The sequence below is a fragment of the Drosophila ficusphila genome, unplaced genomic scaffold, assembly GCF_018152265.1.
Source record: "Drosophila ficusphila isolate 14025-0441.05 unplaced genomic scaffold, ASM1815226v1 contig_787, whole genome shotgun sequence".
Classification (NCBI taxonomy): Eukaryota; Metazoa; Arthropoda; class Insecta; order Diptera; family Drosophilidae; genus Drosophila; species Drosophila ficusphila.
In genome coordinates, this window is record NW_025064732.1 from 100105 (window position 1) to 125302 (window position 25198).

Genomic DNA, 25198 nt, shown 5'->3' on the forward strand with positions numbered 1-25198 from the left:
TAGGTATTTTATCTGTGATAAATGGTTTCTCAACCTACAGATCTTCCTCTCCCTTAAATGAATCCTTACCCTTGACTGGAGCCGCTATGAGCACCACCTCCTCGTACTTGTCCTGGTGACCAGCCTGCCTCAGTGGCTTCTCCTCGCAGTTCGACGACGTTTGGGTGGCGGTTCGCGTGTCCTTGACTAGCATGCGCACCTTGGTGGAGATGCTGCGCTTCTTGCCCGCTCCCCCAGCACCACCCGCACCACCACCTGCACCACCGCCAGAGCTGGAATTGGAACCCGCCGACTGCTGGGAGGCATTGCCGTTGTTCAGCTCCTCGAGATCGCCCCAAACGCCGGCGGAAGCCGCATTGCTGGTGGAGCCAGAGTTGTTGCTGCCACCTCCTCCTCCTCCTCCTCCTCCGTTGGGATTGCTGTTGCTGTTGTTGTTGCTGTTGCTGTTGCTGCTGCTGCTGTTGCTGCTGTACATGTTGCTGATGATCGGCTCTAGCTTGGCGTGGTCCCCCGCATAGAGGTACATGCAGAGCGGCTGGTGGTACAGCTCCTGCTTCTCATAGCCGATCAGCTCGCGGATGTTCTGCGTGCAGGACTCAATGATGCCGTTGGCGTTCACCTGCAGCAGCACCCAGCCAACGCTCGTAATGTAGTGTTCGAGGGCCTCGAAGTAGGCCGATATCTCCGGCACTTGACCCAAAAGCAGCGAGGGCTCCGGATGCGGTGGCTCCGTGGAGGAGACCTCGCCCTGTTGCACCGGATGGATCGAGCAGTTGTCCGTGGCACAGCGGCTGCAGCGCGTTGAGGTTGCTTGCGGTTTGCTGGTGTTGTTGTTGTTGTTATTGTTGCTACTACTGTTGTTGTTGTTATTGTTGCTGTTCGTGTTGTTGTTGTTGGTCGTTGTCGTCGAATTGTTGTTGTTGTTGTTATTGTTGTTCGTCGACGTTGAGGATATATCACGATTTTGGCCCTTGTCACAAATCTCACGGTACTGCAAAAGGAAGATTATTTAAGAAGTGAGTTTATTAAACAATTTAATACAGGAAAATTAAGATGTATGTATGGATATAGATAATTCATTAAGCAATTAAATTAAATGTATTATAAATGTTTTAATAGAAATTTGGAAAATGTTTAATGTGGTATAGTAAACAATAAAATTGTTGTAGATGCTGCAGCAATAGTTAAGGTTTGTATACATTTTAAACCATTAAAATGTGTGGAATAATAAGCAAATAAGCTTAAGACGAGCCGGAATTGATTACTATTACTATTTTTTAGCAAACGTTTAAAATAAATCAATTCAAATTCAAGTGTCACAAGTTGAACTACGTTAAAGAGTATTTAAGATTTTAAATCACAACTGCTTATAAAGAGTTTAAATAAATTTCTCTAGACAGAAAACCCATTCGTTGTTCAGCAATAAGCTTTTACCACTTCATAAATTCTTCAAATTTTGTTTTCATTTATAATAACTGGTTTATATTCCATTAGTACATATGGGTGGTACCCATTTCTTTTAAAATAATTTCCATACAAAAGGTCTCAAGTCTACAGGGATTTCTTTGGCCATTGGGAAAACCTCCCTTATCTCGAAATTGAAATTTAAAAGTATATCACTGGACTTGAGCTGCCCTGCATATACAATTCACTTTGTGACAAGCCTTATAAAGACTCATAATCATCGCCGACTCAGATCGGATCTGTGAGATCTGGCGAATATAAAAACTTCATTCATATCGCGCCCACTTTATCGGCCACATTATTTATTTGGCGATGATGCGGAAGCATCGCGTGCAAAAACTCATGCATATTATGACACACAGCCAGCAATAATAATAATTATAGCACGAAGATCGGCACACTTTGTGTGGAGTAGTAAATAAGACAGAAAGAGAGGGAAGAACACTGAACACTGGGCATTTATTGTATTATTGTATTGACACAATGGAAGTGCAATAAACCGCATTTTATAACACGCGTTTGTTTGTGTGCGGGGATTCTATGTTTGTGTTATTTTTACGCGCGCGTTTGAAAAAAAAGAGTCATTGACATTTGGCGAAAAACACGCGAAAAGCCCTCGTCATATTCAAATATTATTGTTTTTGTTAGGATTTCGTTTTCATAAGGATTTCCACTGGCACCCGCACTTCCAGCTCCTCCCACTTTCTCTCCTTCGCTCGCCTGGAATTGTTTCGCTCTCACACACATGGGAATTCAAGGTCAGTCAACTTCAACTTCGCGTGGACAAATGTCAATGGCATTTCACTTTTGTTTTGGTTTGCCGCAGCTCTGGTTTCGCATTTGTTTTTTCGGTTATTTTCTGGCTTATCTGAGCCTAGTTCTGCGTATTGACTCACTTCTGGCCAAAATGTGGAAATTACTCACGAAAAAATCACAGAAAACCGAGTTAAACAGAACACAGAACGTTCGCACAGTCACAAAGTTGCCGAAATAATAAGCACACATTTTTTGAATGCAATTGTGTTAAAAAACGCACAACAACAAAAACGGACAACAACAATGGCAACACAAAACTTTGCTCTCTTTCTGCCAAAAAAAGAAGCTTTACTCTCTCTGGCTTTCTCTCTTCCAGTTTTGTTTACCGGCTTGTGTGGCGCGAGTGTGTGTGTTATCACATTGTGCACCTGTTTTGTGTCTTAGTATGTGTGGGAGGGAACACGAAATTTCTCAAGGAGCAACAACAATTAAGCTGAATATAGAATGAAACGCAATGCTGCCAATCGCAACTATGTGAAATTGCAAATAGCTGCGACGTCATCGGTCCAAAAGCATTATTTCAAAGCAGTTCGTTGATCTCCGAAAAATGCGAGAGAGACAGTGAGAGAGCTTTTGTTGTTTGGAAGGAATCTCTTTTTGCGTTTGTGTGCGTGACCAGGAAAAGTTGCTCCCGACGAGCGCGAAATTTTGGGGTGAAGGCACTCCGAAAAATATCAGTCAAATGATTAAGTAAACAAAACAACAACAATACGGCCAACGGTAGCCGTTCCAAAAAAAAAACAACAACAAAGCGCGTGCAGTCGCGAAAATGTCCAAAACGTGTCTGGCTTTATCTCTTTTTACCCTCCCGTTCACCCCTCCCCTGGAATTTCATTTTTGGCGCGTCGTGACCCATAGACTCTCTTCCAAAATGATCGCATCAGGTAAAATCTGAGAGAAAGATAAAAAGCAGCAGCTGTGGAACGAAAAAGGGGGTTTGTCAACACCCGAAGGTACATACATATGTCTATAGGAGTTCGAGATCGCGGGATAAAAAGCTCTGATTTGCTTTAATTGAGACTGAATGAAGTTTAGCAGGGCTTTTTAATAAATAAGATTTAAGATTTCTAATGCATCCATGCATAGTTACGTTTTAAACCTACGTGTATGCAACACTTTTTAAACATCATTAATTTTTGTATTTCTCTACTATTGTTAAATAACTTTAATATCCTTTTTTAGTTACTTAGTTTAACTTTGTTAGATTTAAACTTCGATTTTTTTTTGCAATTTAGTTTGGGTATTTCCAACCCGACAAATCTAAAGTTCATATATGTATATATAGCTAGTAATCTACCAATCAACGATAATAAAAAAGTTGGTTTGGTACAGAAGCAAATAATGCCTGTTCAATATTGTTTTGTTATTTATTACAACCAGCTAATCGAGTTATGTTTTGCCAAGTGAACAATAATTATTTCAGGGGTTCCATCAATTGGATTACCGCTGGAAATGAGCTGCGTTCGATCCCTCCGATGGCTTTTCTCATTAGGGAAAACCTAACACGAACCGAACGCATTTAATTCAATTTATTTATTATGTGCGGAACTCATGTGTGAGCTTGTTTCACCCTTTAATTGCATTTGTTTTGTTTTCGCCCGCCTGGATTACAAAATAAAATTATGTATTTTCAACGTTGGCTGTGCGCAGCATTTCATTTAAAAAGGCAATTGTTGGTTTTCTGTCTTTTTCAGTTTTTTTTTTTTTTTTTGTCTTTTTCGGTTTTTGTTTTGTCGGTTTTTTTGGATGTTCGGCAAAGCGTGGCGCTTGCCTCGAAAATAATTTGCATAATAAAGTGCTTAGGCTACCTGAAACCAATAAAAGAAATACCGCAACAACAATAACACTGCCGCCTAAAACAACATAAAGCCGCTGGTCGGATCGGGTCGGGCTATTGAAACATAAATAAATTTATGTAAATTAAATAAAAATATTAATTAAATTGTGTTTGCGGCGGGGGCCAAATTACGTCAGCCAACTCTTCTTCTTCTTCATTGCTGTTTCTACACCTCGCTTATTCCCTTTCGCAAATTCTTTTAAGCTCTTTTTCGGTTGAGCTTTTAATTGCTTTTTAATTGGAACGCGTTTTTGATTGCACAGAGAAAAAAATATCCTTTGAGTTGGTAAATGGCTTAAAATATATTTAAAAAAAATGAATTAATTATTAATATTGATATTAGAAACAAAAAAAATTATTTAAAAAAAACTTATTAAGGAATATAAATTGGTTGGTAAGAAACTTATTGATGGTAATCCTAACAATAACTAGAAAACAAGAACATATTTAGACTTTTTTCTCGATGTACAAAAAATGTAAAAAGAAACTGCATGGAAATTACATTGGGGAATTTCGCTCGCTTCTGTTTTTGTGTTGTAATTGATCATTTGGTATTCCGGACAGGCCAGTGGAATCGACTGGCCAAGTCCAGCAAGTCAGTCATTCCCAGGGTGTTATAACAACTTGTTTTGACTTTTTTGCATAGTTGGTTGGTCGCGTTTCGGGCTTATTAGTTTTCGTTTGATGAGTTTATGCATTGGGGGTCTTGTCGGTTGGTAATTAACTTGTATGCGTGGAGGGGATTGGGGATTGCGGATTGGATTCTATGGACTCCTTACCGTTTGAACCACTTGGTTTAGTATAGCCGCCTTGTCCGGTTTCGTTGAGGTCATATCTCCACGCTTGTTCAGCGTCATTATCTCCGACAGCTGCTCAATATAGCCGTTCTCCGCCTCGCGACGTCGCTTCTCATTGTTGCATTTGTTGATTTGTGATTGAGGCTGCAAGAAGCCGAATATTCAATAATAAATATTTTATAATTTTTTTAATCTTAAAAATTATTGATCAATAAATTCGTATTCGGTTTAGGTTGGCAATCCATATATTACAATATTTATTTTCATTCAGGATATTGCGTATACGTAATCTCATATTATAAGTTTGATTTAATTTGTTAAGCAATTTGCAGATTCTTTCAACATTTAGTACAAATACATAAAAAAAAACTTTTAAAGAAACAGAATTGAAAATTAGATTTTGAAGAGAGTATACGCAATTTTTTTTATTTAAAATAATTGCGTATACGCCATGTTGATTTATTTTTTATTAGGCAAAATACAATCCGAATGTTTTGTGTATGGAACTTTTTTAAGTTTGTAATTGACTTTATTAACGATTATAATAAGTAACACATAATAGATTTGAAAGTAACTATAAAATGTACCATCTAAAAGTACAAGTTTATATTTTAGTTGACATGGGAAGGGGAGATGTTTTTCAGAGCGATTAAATCGGTTTCTTAAAGGTCAAAACTCACCAGATTGACCTTTGAGTCCGTCTTGCGGCGTATCTTCCGGCCGGGCGTCGCTGAGTTGGCAGAGTTGGCTGAGATCGGCGATGCCACCGCATTCATATTGGCAGGCGATCGCTGCAGGGCAGCTGCAATATTTGCCGTTTGTGCGGCAACAACTGCCGCCGATTTATTCTGAATGGATCGCTGCTGCGAGATGAGTTGCTGCTGCAGTTGCTGGTGTTGCTGGTAGGCCAACTGCTGGTGTTGCTGCTGCTGCTGCTGCTGCTGATGTTGCTGTTGGTGCTGCTGCTGTTGCTGTAGTTGCTGCTGTTGGTGTTGCTGCTGCTGCTGGAGTGTAAGTGCCGCTGCTGTTGAGGCGCCTGCCACGCCCCCAGCACCAGCGCCGCCTCCGCTGGCTGCCGTCGCGCGCTGCAGTGGATGCGTTCCGGGCGCCAGTCCGTGGTGCAGTCCGCTCAGCAAGTTGCTGCCACCAATGCCGCCGCCGGCCGACGATAAAGTAACGGCTGCTGTGGCAGCGGCCGGCGATGAACGCGGCAGGTTGCAGACCGATATGTTGCCGCTGTTGTTGTTGTACTTGCTGCTGTTGCCGCTACTGTTGCTGCTGCTGCTCCCGCTGCTGCTGCTGTTGTTGTTGCTGCTGCTGGCACTGTTGCTGCTGCTGCTGCTGCTGGTTGAGGTCGCTGGATTTGACGTTCCTGAGGCCCAATGATCTGGTAAGTCACTTGGGCTAAGCCTGCGAACAGAAAGGTTAAATATTGTCCATTAGTTGAATGTACATACTTATGAAGCAGAATATATAAAAAAAATTTTTAAATGTTCATGTAATATATAGGTATTTTATTTTAAATATGATAAATATAGTGTTTTTTGTTTAGTCCTTAATTGTTGGTTACGGTTCAGTGTAAATAAATCAACATTGTATTTCAGTTTTTATAACTCATAATTAATGTTTGGAACATTGAGTTTTCATACCCACGCCTGATAATTTCTACAGATTAATCCCAATAACAAATGCATATATATTTATATGTTCATAGTTATTTTGAAATTGAAAATATTTCATACGTTTGCTTCAATATATTTTTCTTATCAAAAAATAAATACCTTTTGTTTCGATTTCATCTCCTGATAAAAAATATTTCAATGTTATGTTGTTTTAGTCGACTGCCTATTAAGCGAATAATATTTAAGTATCAAAATGTACTTGAAGGTACAAAAGATAGTAAGTATAAAGTGTGCAAAAACCATTGTGTGATGGCCTTGCTTTGGTTTTTAGACTTGGTTTTTGTGGCCTGACCTCGTATTTTTATCAGAATGTAAAATTTCCTGCTCCCTTTGGTGAGTTTCTTTTTTATGTATTTGACTGAAATTATTTTGGTTGAGGTGCTGCTTCAATTACGCTTTATTGCGTAATTAATTTGCATTTGAGCAGCGCAAGAAGTACCGAAAGCAATTAGCTGTTCGTGTGGTAAGACTTTTGTGGTTTGGTGACTTGAATAGGTGATTTATTTATGGTGGTAAAATAGTACTTGCAGTAAATTGCGTATTAGGAAAGCTTGTCACTATTATTTAAACAAAAGGAATTCATTTTAATATATGTATTTGGGAATCATATAACAAATAGTAATAAAGTTTTTTATCCTACAAAGGGCATATTATAAATTGCGAAGTAATTCTTTCTTAAGGAATTAGCTCTTAATATTTTTTGTTTTGAAAACTTTCAGAAGAAATTGACCTACTTCGCCTTGAGGTTTTACCTGCCAATTTGAACTATTTCCACGGGCCGCATTCCTATCTCTTTCCCCCAAGAAATAAAAATTTTCCGCGGAATGTGGCATCTTCATTTTGAACAGTAGGCAGCCACTTCAAAGGATTTTGGAGAGAGCCTCCTTGTTTTCCGCACAAACTTAATCATTTGTAAGCCGGGATTTCGGCAAGTATTTCGTAGAGGTGGTGACCCCGATTTTTGGTCTGAGAGTTGCCACCGTAACGTGAGGCAAATTAATGTTGTCAGCTTTCGGATGGAATGGATCGGGAAGCCGGTTTAGAACCCGGACACAAAGTGGTCATCATGGCCATTACTCTTGTTGTTGCTGCGGTGTTTTGTCCCCTTCATTACCAACATTTTTTATTTGGGCTCTTTCATGTCAGTTTTCATTTGGTCTGGTGATTAATTGTTTACTTTGCTTACTTAAAGAGCGAAATAAATTTCATTTTTGCGCACTCTGCGTGACACTACACGAAACGCTGTTTTCCAGGAAGCCGAAATTTAATTGGAGGAAATAGGTTCAATCAAGGAACAAGCAAGTTCACAAACTCGATTGCAGTTAACTATATTTGTGTTTTCCCCGCTCCTACGGACCGCATTCACCTCCGAGACTCACTCAACCAGTTGAGCGTGAAGCCTTCAGTCGAAATTGAGGACCACCCGGTGCTGCAACTGCAACTGCTTCTTATTCATCCACTTTTTAATTACATTATATGCATAATGAAGAGAGCCCCAGAGATTGGGGAGCGGGCCAGAACCGAGAGCGGCAACAAAATAATTACAGCCAACTGGACATTATGGGGAGATATAATCAGCGCAGAAAAAAAAAAAAAACAAAAGAAAAACTATAAGGTAGGAAAAGCTAAAATACACTTATTAAACCATATTGCTTTGGAAGTTAAGAGTTAAAGAAATATTACGAAAATATTTATAAAGAAGATTTAAGTATAATATACTTGTTTATCTATAAAAGAATTTTAATACCATTAAACTACCCATAGTTTTTAATTTTTCAATCTAGTCTTCAGAGTATTTTTCAAACTTGAGGGATTTAAAGGGAATTTAATTTGTTATTTAACTAAGTCTAAGAGTTCCTTAAAAAATGTAAAATACCTTTTTGAAAGGGCACAAAATAACAAGGGGAAACGCTGACCGTTGGCCAAAATGTGAATGCAATGGGCGCCAAAATGAGTGACGTTCCGCCAGTTCGGTCTTCTTTGCAGGTTTTCTGGCTCTGTTTTTCCTTTTTTCCCCCCTTTTGACAAGCGCAATAATTGTGCGAATTCTTTTCGCTGCTGCTTCTGTTTTTTCTGTTTGTTGCTGGCTATTTTGACAGGGCGACACTTAAAATGTGGCAGCTCGCTATGATGATCATAATCATCCACAGCGGCCACGTTCCCGTCCCATCCTATGCTGCTCTATCACTCTGCCACACAGGGCGTATGATTGACGCGCTTAATTAAGGCAGCCAGAAAAGAGCGAAACGGAGGCGAACAGCGTAAATTAATTAAATTACAATTAATGCAGTAAGTCAGTTGACTTATTTACGCTATTGCCGTTGGATCCGTTGGCTCCGTTGTTTTTTCTCATTTTATTTTTGATTCTTTTTTGTTGGGCTTATCAATTTGCACTTTGCTGCTTTCAATCTGCTCTCTCTGTTTTTGCTATTTTCGCCATTTTATCGTCATGAGCTGGGGGGAAATACATCGTATTTTTAAACAAACAACCAAATTTATGCAGAGAGAAAAGTAAAAAAGGGGAAACAAGAAGAGTAAAAACTTTCGCCTTACAAAATAAACAATCATTTTGTTTTAAACTGACAATGAAAAGTAATTGTTTAATCAACGAAAAATTAAGATATGGTAACAGAGATCTTAATGGGAAATATAATTAAAATATTAATCTGCGCCAATTTATCATGGCTAAATACTCTATTTCACCTTCCAGAATCTCAAAAAGTTAAGATACTTTTTTTACTTAACAATTGAAGATTAGTAAATAAACATAATGTATTGCTTATATTTTATTGATTTTTCATTTTCATTATACTGCAATGATTTAATAAATTGCATAATGGTGAAATACGCTCCGATTCAATCACCGCTGTCAATAAAATTTCACGAAATTAATATATCAACCTGTCAGCAGCAATGATTCCCCGAAAGTTCTGGCAATGATTTCTCTCTTTCTTTCCTTTAAAACTCTTTGATGATGAATTTGCATTCCGATGGAGACATAAACTAATCGGCAAGGTCATTTCATTTCACATGAATCACAAAAAACAAAAAAACGTAAACAGAATCAAAATATATAGAGAAAACAAATTAGTCATTATATTTAATGTTGATTATTATGCCGAGCTGTGTTTTCGATATTAAGTTTAGCTTTTTGAGCTTTTATTTTCACCTATGCGGAGAGCTTAGACAAATTGAGTCACGACTCACGTGATGGGGAATGTTATGGAGTGTAGCTGTGCAATTTAAATCACATCGCTCATACGCACGGTGTGCCAAGAAGACGACAGAGCAAAGAAAGAACCTCGGGGGCAAAGCTCAAAGCAATTTTGTGGGTTTTAGAAGGTCTACGTGATGTTCGGCTGGTCGCCTCAAACTTGGAATTCGGAATTCAAAGTGGATTATGGTAAAATTGTAAACAAAATTTACAAAACCCAATGCATAAAATTGAAAATAAATTTATTATAATAATAACGTCAGTCATTTCTTACTTTTTCTATATTTTAAAATATTGTACCTGAATATTTACTTCGACAGGCATTTAAAATAACTTTTAACAATCTGAAAAATTACTTTTATCTTTTACCGAAATCTATAAAGTAATTTATTTTGGTTGATTCACATTTTGAGTCACTTCCGCAAATTCAAAAATATCCTTGACATCAAAAGCGAATTGATATCACCCTTGACAACAAATACACTTTGTAAATACTTATTGTGTTTTTATTTGTGCCTGTGGAGCGGAGTTTCTTTGGAATTTGAATGGCTGAAATGCTGATTCACTCTGACTAAACCAAATATGCGGGTTAGCTTCTCACAGGTAAGGTCACTTTACTTTGGGTATTCCCAAGAATTGTAAATACGATAGCTATGAGGTGTATTTAAAGGAATTTTGGTGTTGCTAGTTGTAGTAGAAGTTATCTTAAATGGTTATCAGAAGTTATCATTGAATTTGTATAGTAGTATTAGTAAATAGTTATCGAAATGTTTTATCCATTTCATTTAATAATAGATTGTCTATTGTATTTATTGTATTTATTGTTGGCATAAGTATAAATTGTTATCAGGAGGTTCGATCCATTTCTGTGACAACTTCCACCCGACTTAACCCCTCTTTAACCCTCACTTAAACTCGTCTTATTTTTGGATTTTCGTGAGAGCTTTTGTTGACTTGTCCCAGCTGTCTGAGCTGCCATTCGCCACAAGCGGAGACCGGTGCACTTGTTTAAGCCAAGTTAACTAAGTCTAGTCTTGTCTAGCTGACGTTCCCACCCCCTCTCTTTCCCCATCCCCATCCCCAGCCCCTTTCCTTTTGCACCTCGGACAACCTCATTTGCTCAGCTGCTTTTGTGTGTTTTTTTGTGTGTTTTTTTTTTTTTAGTAAATTCGTGTGGGTAAGCCTGCATTTTAGCAAACTAATTGTGTGAATAAAACATATGTTCGGTTCGGTCTCTCCGCTCCGAGAGACACAATGCTCTCGGTCCTCAGTTTCAGTTTCAGTTCAGTTTGTGTTTCTGTTTCAGTTGCCTCTGCCGTTTTCTGTTTGTGGGTCGCTCTCGGCTACAGTCATTGCTACAAATAATAAAGTGGGTCATGGATGAAAGAAAAAGCGTTTTATAAAGTGGGTCATGAATTTTGTTTCACTCACGTTCAAGTGTATTTCGATTGCCGCTCGCAGTTGTTGCTTTTGTTGTTGTTGTTACTGCGGCAGCTTGCTGATTTTTTATATATTCCCCCATACATATATATTCATCAATTTTTTGCAAAAAAAAAAGCATAGTCAAGTTTGATAAATTGTATGATTCAGGTTTTGTTGCCAAAGTCTATTTTGTTTTGGGGGAAGTCTGTGTTTATTTCCATAATGTTTTTGATCTTGAAAATAAAACTGGGAGAAATAAATACCTTGCCAATTAAGACATAAATATGCTTAAAGAATATAAAAATATTTTGTTGACATTTTTTCTCGCAATTTGTTTACTTAGTTTTCGGTTGAATAATTATCTTTGACTTCATGAATCAGTTTCAAGCGGGCGAGACAATTAATTGGCATTGATTTATGTGACACACTCTAAAATTATTTTTATTTATTTTTTATTATGTCTCTTCGTATTTTGTGCGTTTAGCCACTTTAATTGCCCCATCAAAGTGCCACAAGTGGAAAGACTCGTGCCATCTGCTACACTTTCACTGACTAATTGCCAACTCAGGCATTGACATTTTTCACTTTCCATTCAGCGCCATAAAAATAACACTGCGAACACTGCTAAATAACTTTGTGAAAGGCGAACCAATTTGTGTAATGAAAATAGTTGTCAAATTAAGCGCCTCGATAAATTATGGTTGTCGGAGAATATTTAGATAACTGTTTGATCGCCTGTAAATATTTGGCTTTCATGTTTATGGGTGTTTAAGCTAGTTTTGCTAATATATGTTATTACAGTATATCTTTTTTACTGCTATTATGATATTATGAAATTCCTATATCTGTATTTAATTTCAATAAATAAAATACTATATATTAAATAAAGTGTAACATATTAAATGCTCATAATAATTCATATTAAAATATGAAGATGAAGCATATCATTCAAGTCGCTCTAATTGCTAAAATTGCAACCGTTTAGAAAGCCATTTCCCAAAGTCATTATTACAGACTTGATTGCTTCGCCATTTCACTTCCCAAGCAATTTATTCGATCTGGTCTACCGTATTATATCAGAACTGTAACTGAATGATTCAATAGACAGTAACTACGGCAATCCATGGATGATAACATCTAATGAGCGAGTGGACGGCCTTCCCCCACATACGACACCTCCCCCCGCCGAATCGACCTTATAGACGTGGAAGTCTCTCTTTCCGGCACATTTTGTAATTCCCCTCTATCCGTCTCGCTCTTTTCGAGTGTTTCACCTGCATTCTGTTACTCAGTTGTTGTTGTTTTTGTTGTTCTTGTTTTTGCTTTTGCCGTCTATGTCGGCGAAATAATGTCAGTGGGTCAGAGTCGATTTAGCATTTCGCAGTTGTCGTTGTTGTTGTTATTCTCGCCACTTGTTTACGTTTGTGTGTAAGGTTAGCTCATAAGCAGCTGAAACAGCTGTTTAAGCCACAACTGCCGTGCAATTCTATCTTATTGGAGCTATATCTCCATTTACCTGAACAATCACATCTGGTCTAAAGCTGTGATAAGTTATACAGAATTTGAAATGGATTTTGGTTGTTTTCTAGCCCGGTCAAGTGCATTGCTGCACGTGCTGACATATCGGACATATGCATATAGACGATGCCATTGGAATAATCAGCGCATTTGTATGCAAACGTATGGATCGGTGTAGTAAACAATTTTTGGGAATATCCCAAAGATTTACGACTGTTAAAGTTCGTTGTGGAAACTTTAAGGTCTTCAAAAGGGCGCGGTTAAGAAATTTACTAAAATTATGGTAATTTAAACTACAGAAAATTCAAAAAATACGAACATTTGTAAGCTTAAGATTTAAATTGTGATATTTTTAATTGCAGTAAATTTAAGTAACTATCTTTTTTTCATTTTAAAAATAATTCAACGATATATAAATACAGCTTACTAATTTAAATAATATTTAATTGAACGTCATTTCATACATCTTTGATTTAAGCAAGAATCATTTTGAGATTTCTTATCTTTTTTCAAGGGGAAATCTGATTTCAAATCCTAAAAATCCGAAGAACAAACACGTGCTTTTGAAACTCCCAGACGCATTAACTTATGAGGTGTCAGATAATTTAATTAAAACCTTCGGCTGTCCTACGACTGCGAACGCACTTTGCAATCGAACATGTGCGAGTGTGTTTAATCTTTGAGCAATCTCTCAAGTTGATTTCCTCTACCTTGTTCAGCCTGTCTTGGCTGCGTTTCAATGAAACCTCAGCCAGACTGCAAAAATTTAATTTATGAGTAAATAAAATTTATAAAGCTAACCTTCACAATTCTGTTGTTCGGGTTGTGTTTTCGACTTTCGTTGCTGGCTTTGCGCACTTTGCATTTTGTTTACATGTCGCAGGGGAGAGTTTCAACGACGTAAATTAAGGTGAACCGTAACCACGATGTTTTCTGGATACTGACCAGAGTTATTCCGAATAGAAATACTTTTTTATTGCGTGCGCTTTCATTCACGTGCATTACTCACCTGCAATCAGAAAGAGAGAAATGCGATTAACACATGTGGAAAGAGTTGATAAAGGTTCGAGATAATTTAGATTAAGGGCGAGAGTTTTATTAATATTTATAAGCATAAAGCAACTTGGTTGAAAAGAATAAGGAGTTTAAAATAAAAATAATAATAGTGTATTAATAATAATAAAATAATAATAAAAAAATAATAAATTAAATATAATAAAACATATAAATAATAAATCTCGTTTATAATATAAAACAAGGCATTTAAAATACATGGAAATAAGAAATGATTTAAGTTTTATTTAGATACTAAATACATTATAAATTCCATCTATTATCAACACTTTAAAATTTGATCACCTCGGCCGAAGCTTCGGTTGTCCTTGCTAGTATTATATTAAACACATTTGTTTCCAATATCGTGTTACTATTATTTGCTGGGGTTCATCCGACCATTAAGGCTACTTTGGTCGTCTGGTTGTCTGGGAACCCGCTACAGCCACGTTCCAAGGTAGGCCTAAACCTAGTCCTAGTTCAGGATCTAACTCAGGACACCGAAGAATGGGAGAGTGGGAGAATGGGAGCTTGCCCCCGTGTGTTTTTGTCCTTTGGCTGATGGGGTGCTTGTGATTTTTCTACCGGATTACAATTGTTTACACACACGACTGAACATTGTCACAGTTTCCACGACGGGGACGGCTGCAATTGTTCCACGTGCCCGCCCCGCCCCCTTTTCCCCAACCCCCCGCCCCCCTTTTCCCTGCATTGTAACCATGGTATATCCTTTTAAGCCCCCCTCGTGTAATTGTGCGTCTTCATGTGACAAACTCTGGCAACTCTGACGTTACGTTGCCTTCGTTTGTTGTTTGCACAAAAGTATAAGTTTACAGCGGCAAAAACTGATTTGCATACGAGTCGGTTTGTGTGTGCTGGCACTTTGTCTAACATTTCACTCTATATGCCACTCCCCCTCCCGCCCCCTTTTTCCCCATATAGTATATGTATATCCTCCGCCCACCGCAATTGCCCGGCGTTTTGTATGCTTTTCACTTTACATTGCCAGTCAGCAAGCATTTTATTCCATTTTTCTCTTTCTCCACTTTTTTTTCACTTTACTTTTCTTTTTTTTTTCGCCTGTCCCTCGTGCTCAGTATTTTTCCAGAGTTTTTCCAATTTTCCGCTCATGCGGCTTCCTGCTGTGTCTGTTTGTCTTGCTGACCGATAATGGTAGGCAGAAGCATTCAGATGGTCCGGAATCCGGATGGCTCGCTGGATACCATATATACTCCCATTATCAGTTCAGCTCCGGACTTATCCGCAAAAAAAGTAAAAAGAAAAAAATCCAGCAAAAACATACTGGCACATACAAAAAATCTCGTATTGGTTTCACAGTTTCTGACAGTTGTTTGACTTGATGGCTGTGGCAGGTGCAATAAGTCCAGTTATTGAAGAGCCTTCATATTGTGGCAGCTCTTCTATTTGCTCGAACGGAGTTTTTGATGGCGCACCAGCCGAGTGGTATTTGAAATTGAATTCAATCGGACAACACAAGTTGTGGTCGGTAAACAATTACATGAAAGGGGAAAAGGAGTCAAGAGCTGCCAATAAGGATATTGGCAATTGAAACTTTTGATGTCAAGATTTCTAGATTATCATACAAACCTAAATACAAATTTAGGTTTTGGGTTAAGAGTTAAATAAAGGGGTATTTAAATAATAAAAGACTATATATGTATATCTTTTAGAATCTTATAAAAACAACATTTTAAACTATTTTTAAAATGCAGTAGTAAATGGTTCACAAATCCTCCAAATAATTTAAAAGTTCTTAAAGGGAAGCAAATCTTTCAAATTATTTCGGTCATGTTTTGTGTGCCATATAATTAAGTGCGATTCTCTCGACTCGTCAGACATCAGATACAAAAAATCACTTCATTTTTAACTGCAACTCGCCGGCCATCATTACCATATTCTCTTTCTGGCCGCGAATCCTTAACCCTTTTCCACCGCTCAGTCGCCTGTCACAGTTTGACGGGCACTGGCATTGACGCCGTCGCTCAGATTGCATTCGCAGGTTTGCCGCTCGCTTGTTTGTATTTGTATTTGTTTTTGTGTTTGCGCTTGTGTTGCGTTGTTGTGCCCATGCAAATTTAATTAAATGGATTTCTTCTGCCGTACCTCACCCCCCCTCTCACACTTTTTTCCCCCTTCCCCTTGCCATGGCTCACTCTTTAATTCATTCCATTTCTGTTTTGTTTGTAAGCTGAGCAGCGAACAGCCAGCAAAGTAATTAAGTTGGACAGAGCTCGAATCCTAGGGCTGTTGCACAAACACCGCTCGGCTTTTTATACACTATCCAACTGAGCTTAAATCTTTTTTGGTGCTTATTTTCGTTTTGTTTTCTTTTTGTAGTTAAAATTTAATTATGATCTGTTTGCCAGTTTCGGGAAGCTCTGCCCACGCTCTTAACTTGGCTTCAGAAACTGCCCACCTGACAGAGCGAAATCTACAGAGAGCAAAATTGAAATTGTAGAAAAAATATAAAACAAATGGAGGGATTAATGTTACAACTCTAAAAGCACTTAACAAATTTTAAAAAGTCCAAAAAGCAGAAAGTTGTTTAGTTTTTTCAAGATAGAATATTTATGTTGGCAATGTAAAAGAATGCAATTCTGTTTTAAATGTCAATGCAACACTAACTATAAATATAAACATAAATGTCATTTATAAAATAAATATTAAACAAAAAAAAAAATTCAAATTTTCTTTATACACTGAGAGAAACTTTTCATAGAGGCACCCCCTGTACAGGTTCGCCTGTTTGTCGACGTTGTCCGTCAATGGTAATTCGATATTGCGCCGGGTTTTAAAAATTCTCTTTCTGTGCGAAGCGATGTGAATGTGTGTGTGTGTGTAGCTGCCAAATTAATTACAGAGCGCTGCACCAACGCACCGAGCACTGAGAGAAAAAAAAAGGAGGAGCAGGCCCGAAAAGGGGAAAAAAGGTGGGCGGGCTGAGGACAAACAAACAGAGCCGGCAGAGATTTTTTATTTTCCCTTTTTTTCGTTCGTTTTCGTATTTTCTTGTATGCAAAGAGAGAGAGAGAGGGGGAGAGAGAGAGAGCCCCCTTTAACCCCCTTTGCGCCCCACTGTTAACCCTTTTCCTGCCCGGTTTAACCCTTTGCCGCCCGTCTGAGGAGAGGCAGCTTTAAACTGGCTGTTTGGCTGCGGCTTTTTGTTTCCAAACTGGATTTACCTGAGCTAAGGTGAGGCGAGTTGTCTGCCTCGTTTGCTTTGCTCTTTAGCTGTAGGTTTGTAGGTCTATTACGGTGCTCTCTCCTGTTTTTGTTTTGTTTTTTTCTTCTCAGTTTTGTTGTTGTTTTTTTTTTTCATTTTTAGCAACTACCTCCGCTTTTTTAGCCCGACGTCCTTTGTTTGCAGTGAGCCCTTTTGTCTACCGGTTCCAAAGGCCATCGTCGCTGTCGATCAGAAGTTCAGCGATTACAATGACGTTGGGAAGACGAAGGACCGAGGGGGGATCACAATCTTAATAATACCATTAATATCGATAACTGTGCCATGGGGAGTTTTAAGCTTAAATATCTAAGAAATCATAAATGGTTAGCAAAATGTTTGACTCTGGTTTATAATTAATGACTAAAGACGGCTAAAACCAGAAATATATTTTTGCGAATTATGTATGTAAAGCTGTTTTATTACCCAACAGATTCTTTCCGCTTAAAGTAAGCTTTAAAAATTTTTTTTAAATTAAATTTTAAAACTCAACAGGAATCAATACCACCTTTATTAAATCATAATTTTATATGTTTGTTTGCAAGAAAAAAAATGTGGTAGGTTTTAAAGTTGCAGTTGCAGTTGAACATGCTATTAAAAAAAAACTCATACGCACTGTTGCTCACTTGGTTTCATAGGTCTTTAAGACCTAGAAACAGGTTAAGAAAAGTAATACCTTTGCTCATTTCGATTATTAGTAAATATTAATATCCTAACAACCTTATTTACCTAAGAAAAACCCACAAAATTTATAGTGATTTGTTTCGACAAGTGTCTTTGCCATTTTTTCTACCAAAATCCCAGTTGATTTCTGCTTACTCCACCACTGCGTAATTTTTTGTAATGCTTTGGTTATTTTTCTATTAAGGGAGCCACCCACGCCCCTAATGGTCATCATTATTTCCAATTACAAATGTCTGAACGACGACGCCATCATAATTTCAAGCTCAAGCTTCAGACGAATCGAAAGCTAAGCTTCAGATTCCAATTCCGAATCCAATTCAGAATCGGCCATTTTTACCTTGCTTCTCTTGTTCTTGTTTTCTGTTATTTTTCTGCTCTGTGTTCTGGTTTTTTCGTATCGTTTCGTTCTTTTGCAGAGCACAAAACGAAATTAAATGCGCAGTAAATTACGCAATTTTATGCTTCGTTAGGTTCGCTTTTTCGATTCACCACGGCGATGGGCGGAGAATCGTTGGAAAATACGAAGAAAGTAGTCAGAAGAACAGAACACAACGAGCGACAGCAACAAGTTTTGACAGATTTCGAGTAACGGTGTTACTTACCTCCCTCTTCCCCTTTTTTTCTTTCTTTTTCCTCCTTTTGCTTTTTCTTTGCCTTCCTGTTTTGCAAATTCATTACTCGCACTTGAGGGTTGAAAAGTTCTTTGGCACGCACACATACATACATGCAGATATAGTGGCATATAGAATGCGGTCCTACCCCAATGCAGTGCAACATGATGCATTCAGCCTGCGGCAGCTGCAGCGGCAAAGACTTGCATAACAAATTCTCAATTGTGCAACAGCAACCGAACAGCAACAGACCCTCTCTTTCATTTCTTCTTTAATGAAAAGTTGTCCGGCTGGTGCTTTGTGCCTGGCCTGCGGTGATATTGCGGAAATATGTCACCGCTCTTACACTGAGCGAAATGGAGCATGGGTTTTTGCACAGGTGAAAAAATTTCATGATTTTTTGTATTTAAGCGTATGTTACATTTGTTCATATTCATTAAAAAATACTGTAGTAAAATTGTTTCTTAAGTGAACTCAAAATAATCTTTAATGAACAATTCATCGATATATTCTAGTTTCTGAAAAAGCAAATCATTTTTTGTAGTATTTTTTTTTTTATTAATTTGGAATATATTTTTGTATTTAATCAGGATTAATACATACTTGCAAACCGTCTTTTTTTCATTTTATTTTTTTTAGTGAATATAATATATAATAACTAGGTTAATAACGAATACTTAGCAATTTTTAATTCTTCTACTATCTGTAACTACATACTATGGAAATTCCTTTTGAGACCAAAATTCTGAAATTCAAAACCATCTTTTAACAGATAAAGATTTGTTCGTACTGGTTCAAAATAAATTTGTCAGAATTCTAGTTACTTTTTTCAGTGCACTGTTTCGGTTTTTCTTACACCACTGCTGGCGTTTTGAAGTTGAAGTTTGCATCTTCATCGCTGCATTTGCGTTAGCCGAGGTTATGTTCACACACAGCAGCACACTCGCATTCAGACACACACTTTTTCAACCACATAAAAGCATGTCACGCATAGTGTAATTCCATGTGACGTAAATGCAAAAATATGTTAAAACTTCACCAAGAAGAGAAGAATGCGGGGAATGAGGTTGGGTTGACTGTAGTTATGCATTGGAATGAGATGCCGGGCAGATTGATGGGCAGTATACATATATGGTTGCAAGGACCCTTGATGTGGTATTGAGCCAGAAGATGAAGCAGAGGCATAAGCATAAGCAGAAGTTGAAGCTCAAAAGGGGTTGCAGGCGAAACTCCATCATGGAAAATGTCAAGGAACTGTCAAGCGTCTCACAGCTCAGGAGAATTCGAATTTGAGTTATTTGATATCCGATTACGAGTGTTATGATGGATTGAAGGCATAAGAAAGCGTTTCCAAGAAGGGTTAAACTTTTGTAAAATATAAGTGATGAGTGAAGGATTGAGTGATTTTAAAGCTTTAAAATACTTAAAAACAACTTTATATTTATTATTTTGTAGTACACAACTGTTTATATATATTACAAATTACCTAGAACCTTTTAATATAAAATGGAAAAAGCAGTAGCAACCATAAATCTCAAAACAAGATTGAATCTGAACCTTTTGATACAAAACCACATAAAGCTTAAATTGTAAGAGTGCTAAAATCACTTCCCATAAAAATAGATGAAAAACCCTAGCGACCGAATTTGTGTGATTCCACATCAGATCACAAAGGCAAAGCCCAAAGCCCCGCCCAAAATCCCCACCACCGCCTTCTAGCCATTATGCAAATTGGCCACGAAACGACTTCAACTACATGTAAAAAGTTATCGCTGCCATCAGGCCAACATTTAGCCAAATAATAAACTGTAGTGGAGGGAAATGAGCGTGAGAGGCATTAAATGCGATGGGAACTGTGACCCAAACAGCAATGCAACTGTAAATCCCATTTAGCCATAAGGTCGACAGAAAAGATTTCCACAAACAATGCGAAATCGCAAAACGCAACTCGCTTGCAAATCTGTCAACCTCCGTGATATTCCCTCCCCCTTTTCCCTCAGTATTTTCAAACAGTTATCATTATGATGGGAAAACCAGAAATGAAAATTTTACGGCAGTTTTCTGAATTATATTGCAATTTGTGGGACTCGAGCAATAAAACCAAGTGGAAAATTAAGCCGCAAATGGAAAACAGATTGCCATGGAAATTGGGTGTGTGATTTGAAAAATATATATGATATACAAATAATTAAGGAATATCATAAACTTAATAGACAAATTTAATTAAAGATATGTACATTAATAGCACAAAATATTTGTCATTTCATTTTGGTATTTTAATCAGAATTATACATCAGGTGTTTTTAGGGAAACTCTTTACAAGGCTTTTAGTTTCCTTTAAGCTTAACATTGATTTTCGTCTAACAAAAATATTCTTGCAACACAACACAAGCCATCCCATTAAAGTTTATCCGTAGTTCTTGTACTCTAATTAATTAAAAAGTACGTATATTGTGCAAATTTGCCCTCACTAAAATATCAAATATCAAATTAAGAGTACTTCCCAATCTCAGGCGTATCGTTTCTGCGAAATGCATTCTTTGCCAGCCATTTTTGACCCCCAGATTCCCCACAAACCTGCGCAAACATTTCACTAATTGCGAACACGCTCCTCAAATTATTTTCCTTTTGCGCTCACGACGTCGTCAAACTCAACCACTCTCGATTATATTCGCGAAATCAGCTCGCCATATAGTGAATCGCATGCTCTCCGATTGGCAATTGGGGAACCAAGGGGGTCTCGAAGGGAATTGGGGGTTATCGCTCAGGCCAACACAAGTCGAAGTCAAGCAAAGGTCTTTGGCTATTTTTAAATAAAATGTTTCTCGTTAATTCGAAATAAAAAAAACAAAAGCCATTTCGAGTGGCACATTTGATGTTGGGCACTTTATGTGGAGCAAACAAATATTCGAATAACGGACTTTACAACTTTTAAAAATCATAAATACGAGTATATAGTATATATAAATATCTGTGCAGTGGGGCAACGAACTTTGGGGTGGTGTGTGGATTCTATGACTAATAAACGCAAAGCAAAGTGAACTGCCTCATCGGCAAATATTTGCATTTGAGTCGCACGCCCAAAAAAAAAAGGAAAAAAGCATAAACACCAGAAAATAAAAACACAACAAATAAAAAGAGTGAACCGAAAAATCTTTCAGCAAATATGCAATAAGGAAATGCGCTGTTTTTTGGTCACGCACCAAAGAAATCTTGACCGAATGTTTATGAGAATATAGAATATAATGATATAATGCCCCGATTTAACCGGTGGCTGGATAAATTTAGTATCTATTTACGAGTGACTTGGTCAACCCGTTGTTGGGGTAATTAAAATTGCTGTGTGTGGGTCGTAAAAAGGAATGTCTGTTATGGGTTACTAGGAACGGTCGTAAGACCAAAAGTATTATATCTTTTTTTTTACCCAGAAGCCGTTTTCCCTCTCTTTCCTTGGCGGCTACCAAGTGCATTTTACTGGAAATTGTCCATAAAAAAGAGGATAGTTAGTGAGGTGTGAGTGAAAATAGACTAATAAAAGTGGCTGGAAATAAAACGAAGACAGTGAAAGTGGCTTTAGAATGGAAAATCCTCAAATAAAAGTAGCCGCAAGTGTTTGGTTAAGAGTAAATGTTCAGCAAATAAGATTAGGACATAAAATGCGAGAGGAGTTCAGGAAAATCAGTATATCAAGTAAATGATTTTACAGAATTAGATAGAGTGAAAATCTACATTTGTTTTAATACCAACTCAGTTTGCTTCACTAATTTAGGCAATATATCTCCCGACTAGACCCTTTCAAGCAAAGTGCTGCCCACACATTATCTATCAGCATTTACATCGCCCATTACACACCGAATGAACGGAAAAAAAAGAAAATAATTAATCTGCTTGGCAAATATGCCTCACGTATTTCGCCCACATAAAAACGAGACGAGCGGCCGAGAAAACATTACTTTGGGGACAACAAACAATTTTCTTAATGCCCGAAAAAAGCAGCAAAATCAAAGCCAAAAGCAGACGAAAAGATGCTGCGATATAATGTTTTTGCTATGACCGCAATTAATTTTCATTACAAGGCAATAAGCTAAATTAAACACGAATCAAGCAGCACGAAATGCGAAATGAAACCCAGAATAAAGGGACAGACTCTTTTTCTCTGGGGTTAGACAGCATCGTGTTGACATAAGCCATTTATAAGAGTTTTGATTTATTCGAAAGATGGAATAATTTGAAAAGGGTGTGACAGAAACATCCTAAGAACTTTATGGGATTTAAAATAATTAACTACCGAATGAGAAGAGCAAGATTAAGTAAAATATATATCATCGTTAGACTGAGCATATGGTAAACATTTTCTTAGAAGCAATTATATAAATTGTCTTGAGCGTAGTTAAAGAAAAAATAAATTATACTGCCTTATATGTGTATGTCTTAAAACTTACGAGGCCTTCAAGGTGGAAAATAAATGTTTGCTTACCTGTAAAGAAAAAAGAAATAAAACTTAGTTAGTTAAGTGATTGGTTAAATAATTAAAGCTATAGCTTCTTTAGCATAATAAAATTAATCTATTTCAAGGTGTCAGTAAATTACTCATTTGACTCAAAATTGTCTTTTAAAGTGGCCGCTATTTTATTTTAAATGATTTATCACTTGGCCATCAACGTTTTTGCCTTTTCTTCGTCGTTGAGAGAAACGATTTTGTAAACAAGCGAGGGCAATTGAACAAAAATAAGTCATACTCAACTTTCAAGCTGAAATATAAATAAACACTTCTTGGTATAATGAATCTGTGTTGTTGTTGTTAAATTGAAACGTGTGTAGATTTAATAAAAATAGATTTATGCGGTCTCACTTTGAACAGTTTTGATTATTCAGGGTTAACAAAGCCAATAAAGCGTGAATATGAAGCAAAAAGTTGAAGTTGAAGTTGAAGTTGAATTACTTATTAAAACGTTTTGTTGTTACAATGTTCTAATTACATTACAAATTATCTAAAATGAAGTAAACATTTAAAAAATACATTACATACAATTCAAAATTACAAATATATATTTTTTGCGTTTTAATAGACTTTACGATCAGCCTCGAAACTTGTGTAACAAATCCATCCATATTTGTAGTTATAATTCGATTTCCGTTTTAGGAAGTTCATCAATCTGATCATTTTCTGCATGGTTATAGATATTTTCTCCCCGAAAGCCAATTTTAACAATTAATCCCCAATAAATTGCCCGACGAATAGGATATTCTTTAACGGTTTTTAAACTGGTTTGGGATCGTTTGATAATCTGAAAAGTGGTCGCGTCATGCAATCAAATTGAAAGAGCCGCGCATTCGAATGACAGTTTATTCTGTCGAAGTCAGTGATAGAGAATCAGATACATCCCCAGAAAAGGAGCGATAATAAGACGGAAAAAGGGGAAAGGGGGAGTGGAACCCGCCCGCCATGGAGAAATGCGGAAGAAAGGTGTCAATGCCAATGAACCGCAGCAAATGAATGAAGATATCGCAGAGTTCGATCGAGTTGCTTTTGGGAGCGGGGCACGTGTCGAATGGGAGCTATCAATTGATTAGATAAGGCCAACACACAAAAAACACCTTCCGTTTTTTTTGTTTTTTTTCTTTTTTTGGGGGTGTTAGGAGCTCCGACTAGAGGGCTAATCAATTAGAATAAAAGTCGTAAAAGGATTTCGGTTAATGTCCTGCTAACGAACTTCGGGTTCACTGAACTGAACGCCTAATGAAGTGTGAGTGTGTGTGTAAGTGTGTGTTAGAGTGTATGTGTGTGTGTGAGAGAGAGCCAAGTAAAGGCAGAAATGTACAACAACTTGTGTTTTTCGACCAGAAGCCACGAATAAATGTCCCAAACATGCCCACATTTTATTCGATATGCGTGGCTCCTACACGTTGCTGGTTATAAAAATAGTTCAATTTATGCGCTGACGTCATTCTGGGAGCCTAGGAAATGCCCGCACAAAAGCGAAAAAAAAAAATGCCATGAAAACGGAGCAGGAAGCGAAAAGGGCGAAGTGGGGGGCACTCGAACTTGTTCTTCGACTGGTTTTCGGTTGGTCTGGGCCGCTTCTTGGGCTCCTGTTCAATTCGATTTAATTATTACAGCCGCGTGTACTTTTCCTCGATGTTATTCAAGAGAACTACTTCGAAAAATCGATTCCCAATCGAGTTTCGCTTTTTATTTGGAGGCAAGTTGACAAACGAAAAGCTGAAGGGTTTCAAAGGGTTAAATTAGGAAATAACAAAGCACAAACAGTTGACAAGGTAAATGCAAGAATTCAGCAAGTTTGAATAAAACATATATTATAAAATAAATCCGAATTCAAAAACAAAAAATCTTGGAGAGATTGATTCTCTAAATTAAAAAAATTAAAAATTATACCAAAAAATCTCCCGAATTAATTGTAAAATTTAATATCTTATTTCCCTTTCTTTTAATTTATTGATTTGTTATTTAAGTAATTTTTTAAACCCCAAATTACATAAAATATTTTGATTTTCATATGCACGTACATCCCATATCATCTATCAACATCAGACCAACTTTTCAGAGGTTCCTGTTTATTTTCCCGCCTCCCCTCTCGAAGGCTTAGCTTTTCCAGGCACTTGGCTCGAACAATAAATCAGTGGTAGGCACACAGACTCGCACTCTCGCTTTTCCGCTGGGATCCAATATCCAGGCAAACATATAGTACGTAGCTTCATCTGTCTCCATCACCATTTCCATTGGTGTCGCCATCTATCCATCTAATTCATTCGACTCTGGCCCCATTTGCTTTGATTTCTATTTGGCTACGTGGTGATTTAATAAATTGTTCATTTATCACTGACATGTGAGCAACGT

General features: G+C 37.4%; 1 protein-coding gene across 4 annotated transcripts in view; it reads right to left on the reverse strand.

Annotated features, from left to right (window-relative positions):
- Positions 1–25198, reverse strand: part of LOC108086358 — a 91648-nt gene that overhangs the window by 7929 nt on the left and 58521 nt on the right. For all 4 annotated transcript variants that reach the window (XM_043208900.1, XM_043208899.1, XM_043208898.1 and 1 more), the window contains 3 exons: positions 5595–6324; positions 4897–5058; positions 70–991 (listed from right to left, as the gene is read on the reverse strand). In XM_043208900.1, coding sequence (XP_043064835.1) covers positions 70–991; positions 4897–5058; positions 5595–6324 — 1814 coding nt within the window. The remainder of the gene's footprint in view (positions 1–69; positions 992–4896; positions 5059–5594; positions 6325–25198) is intronic.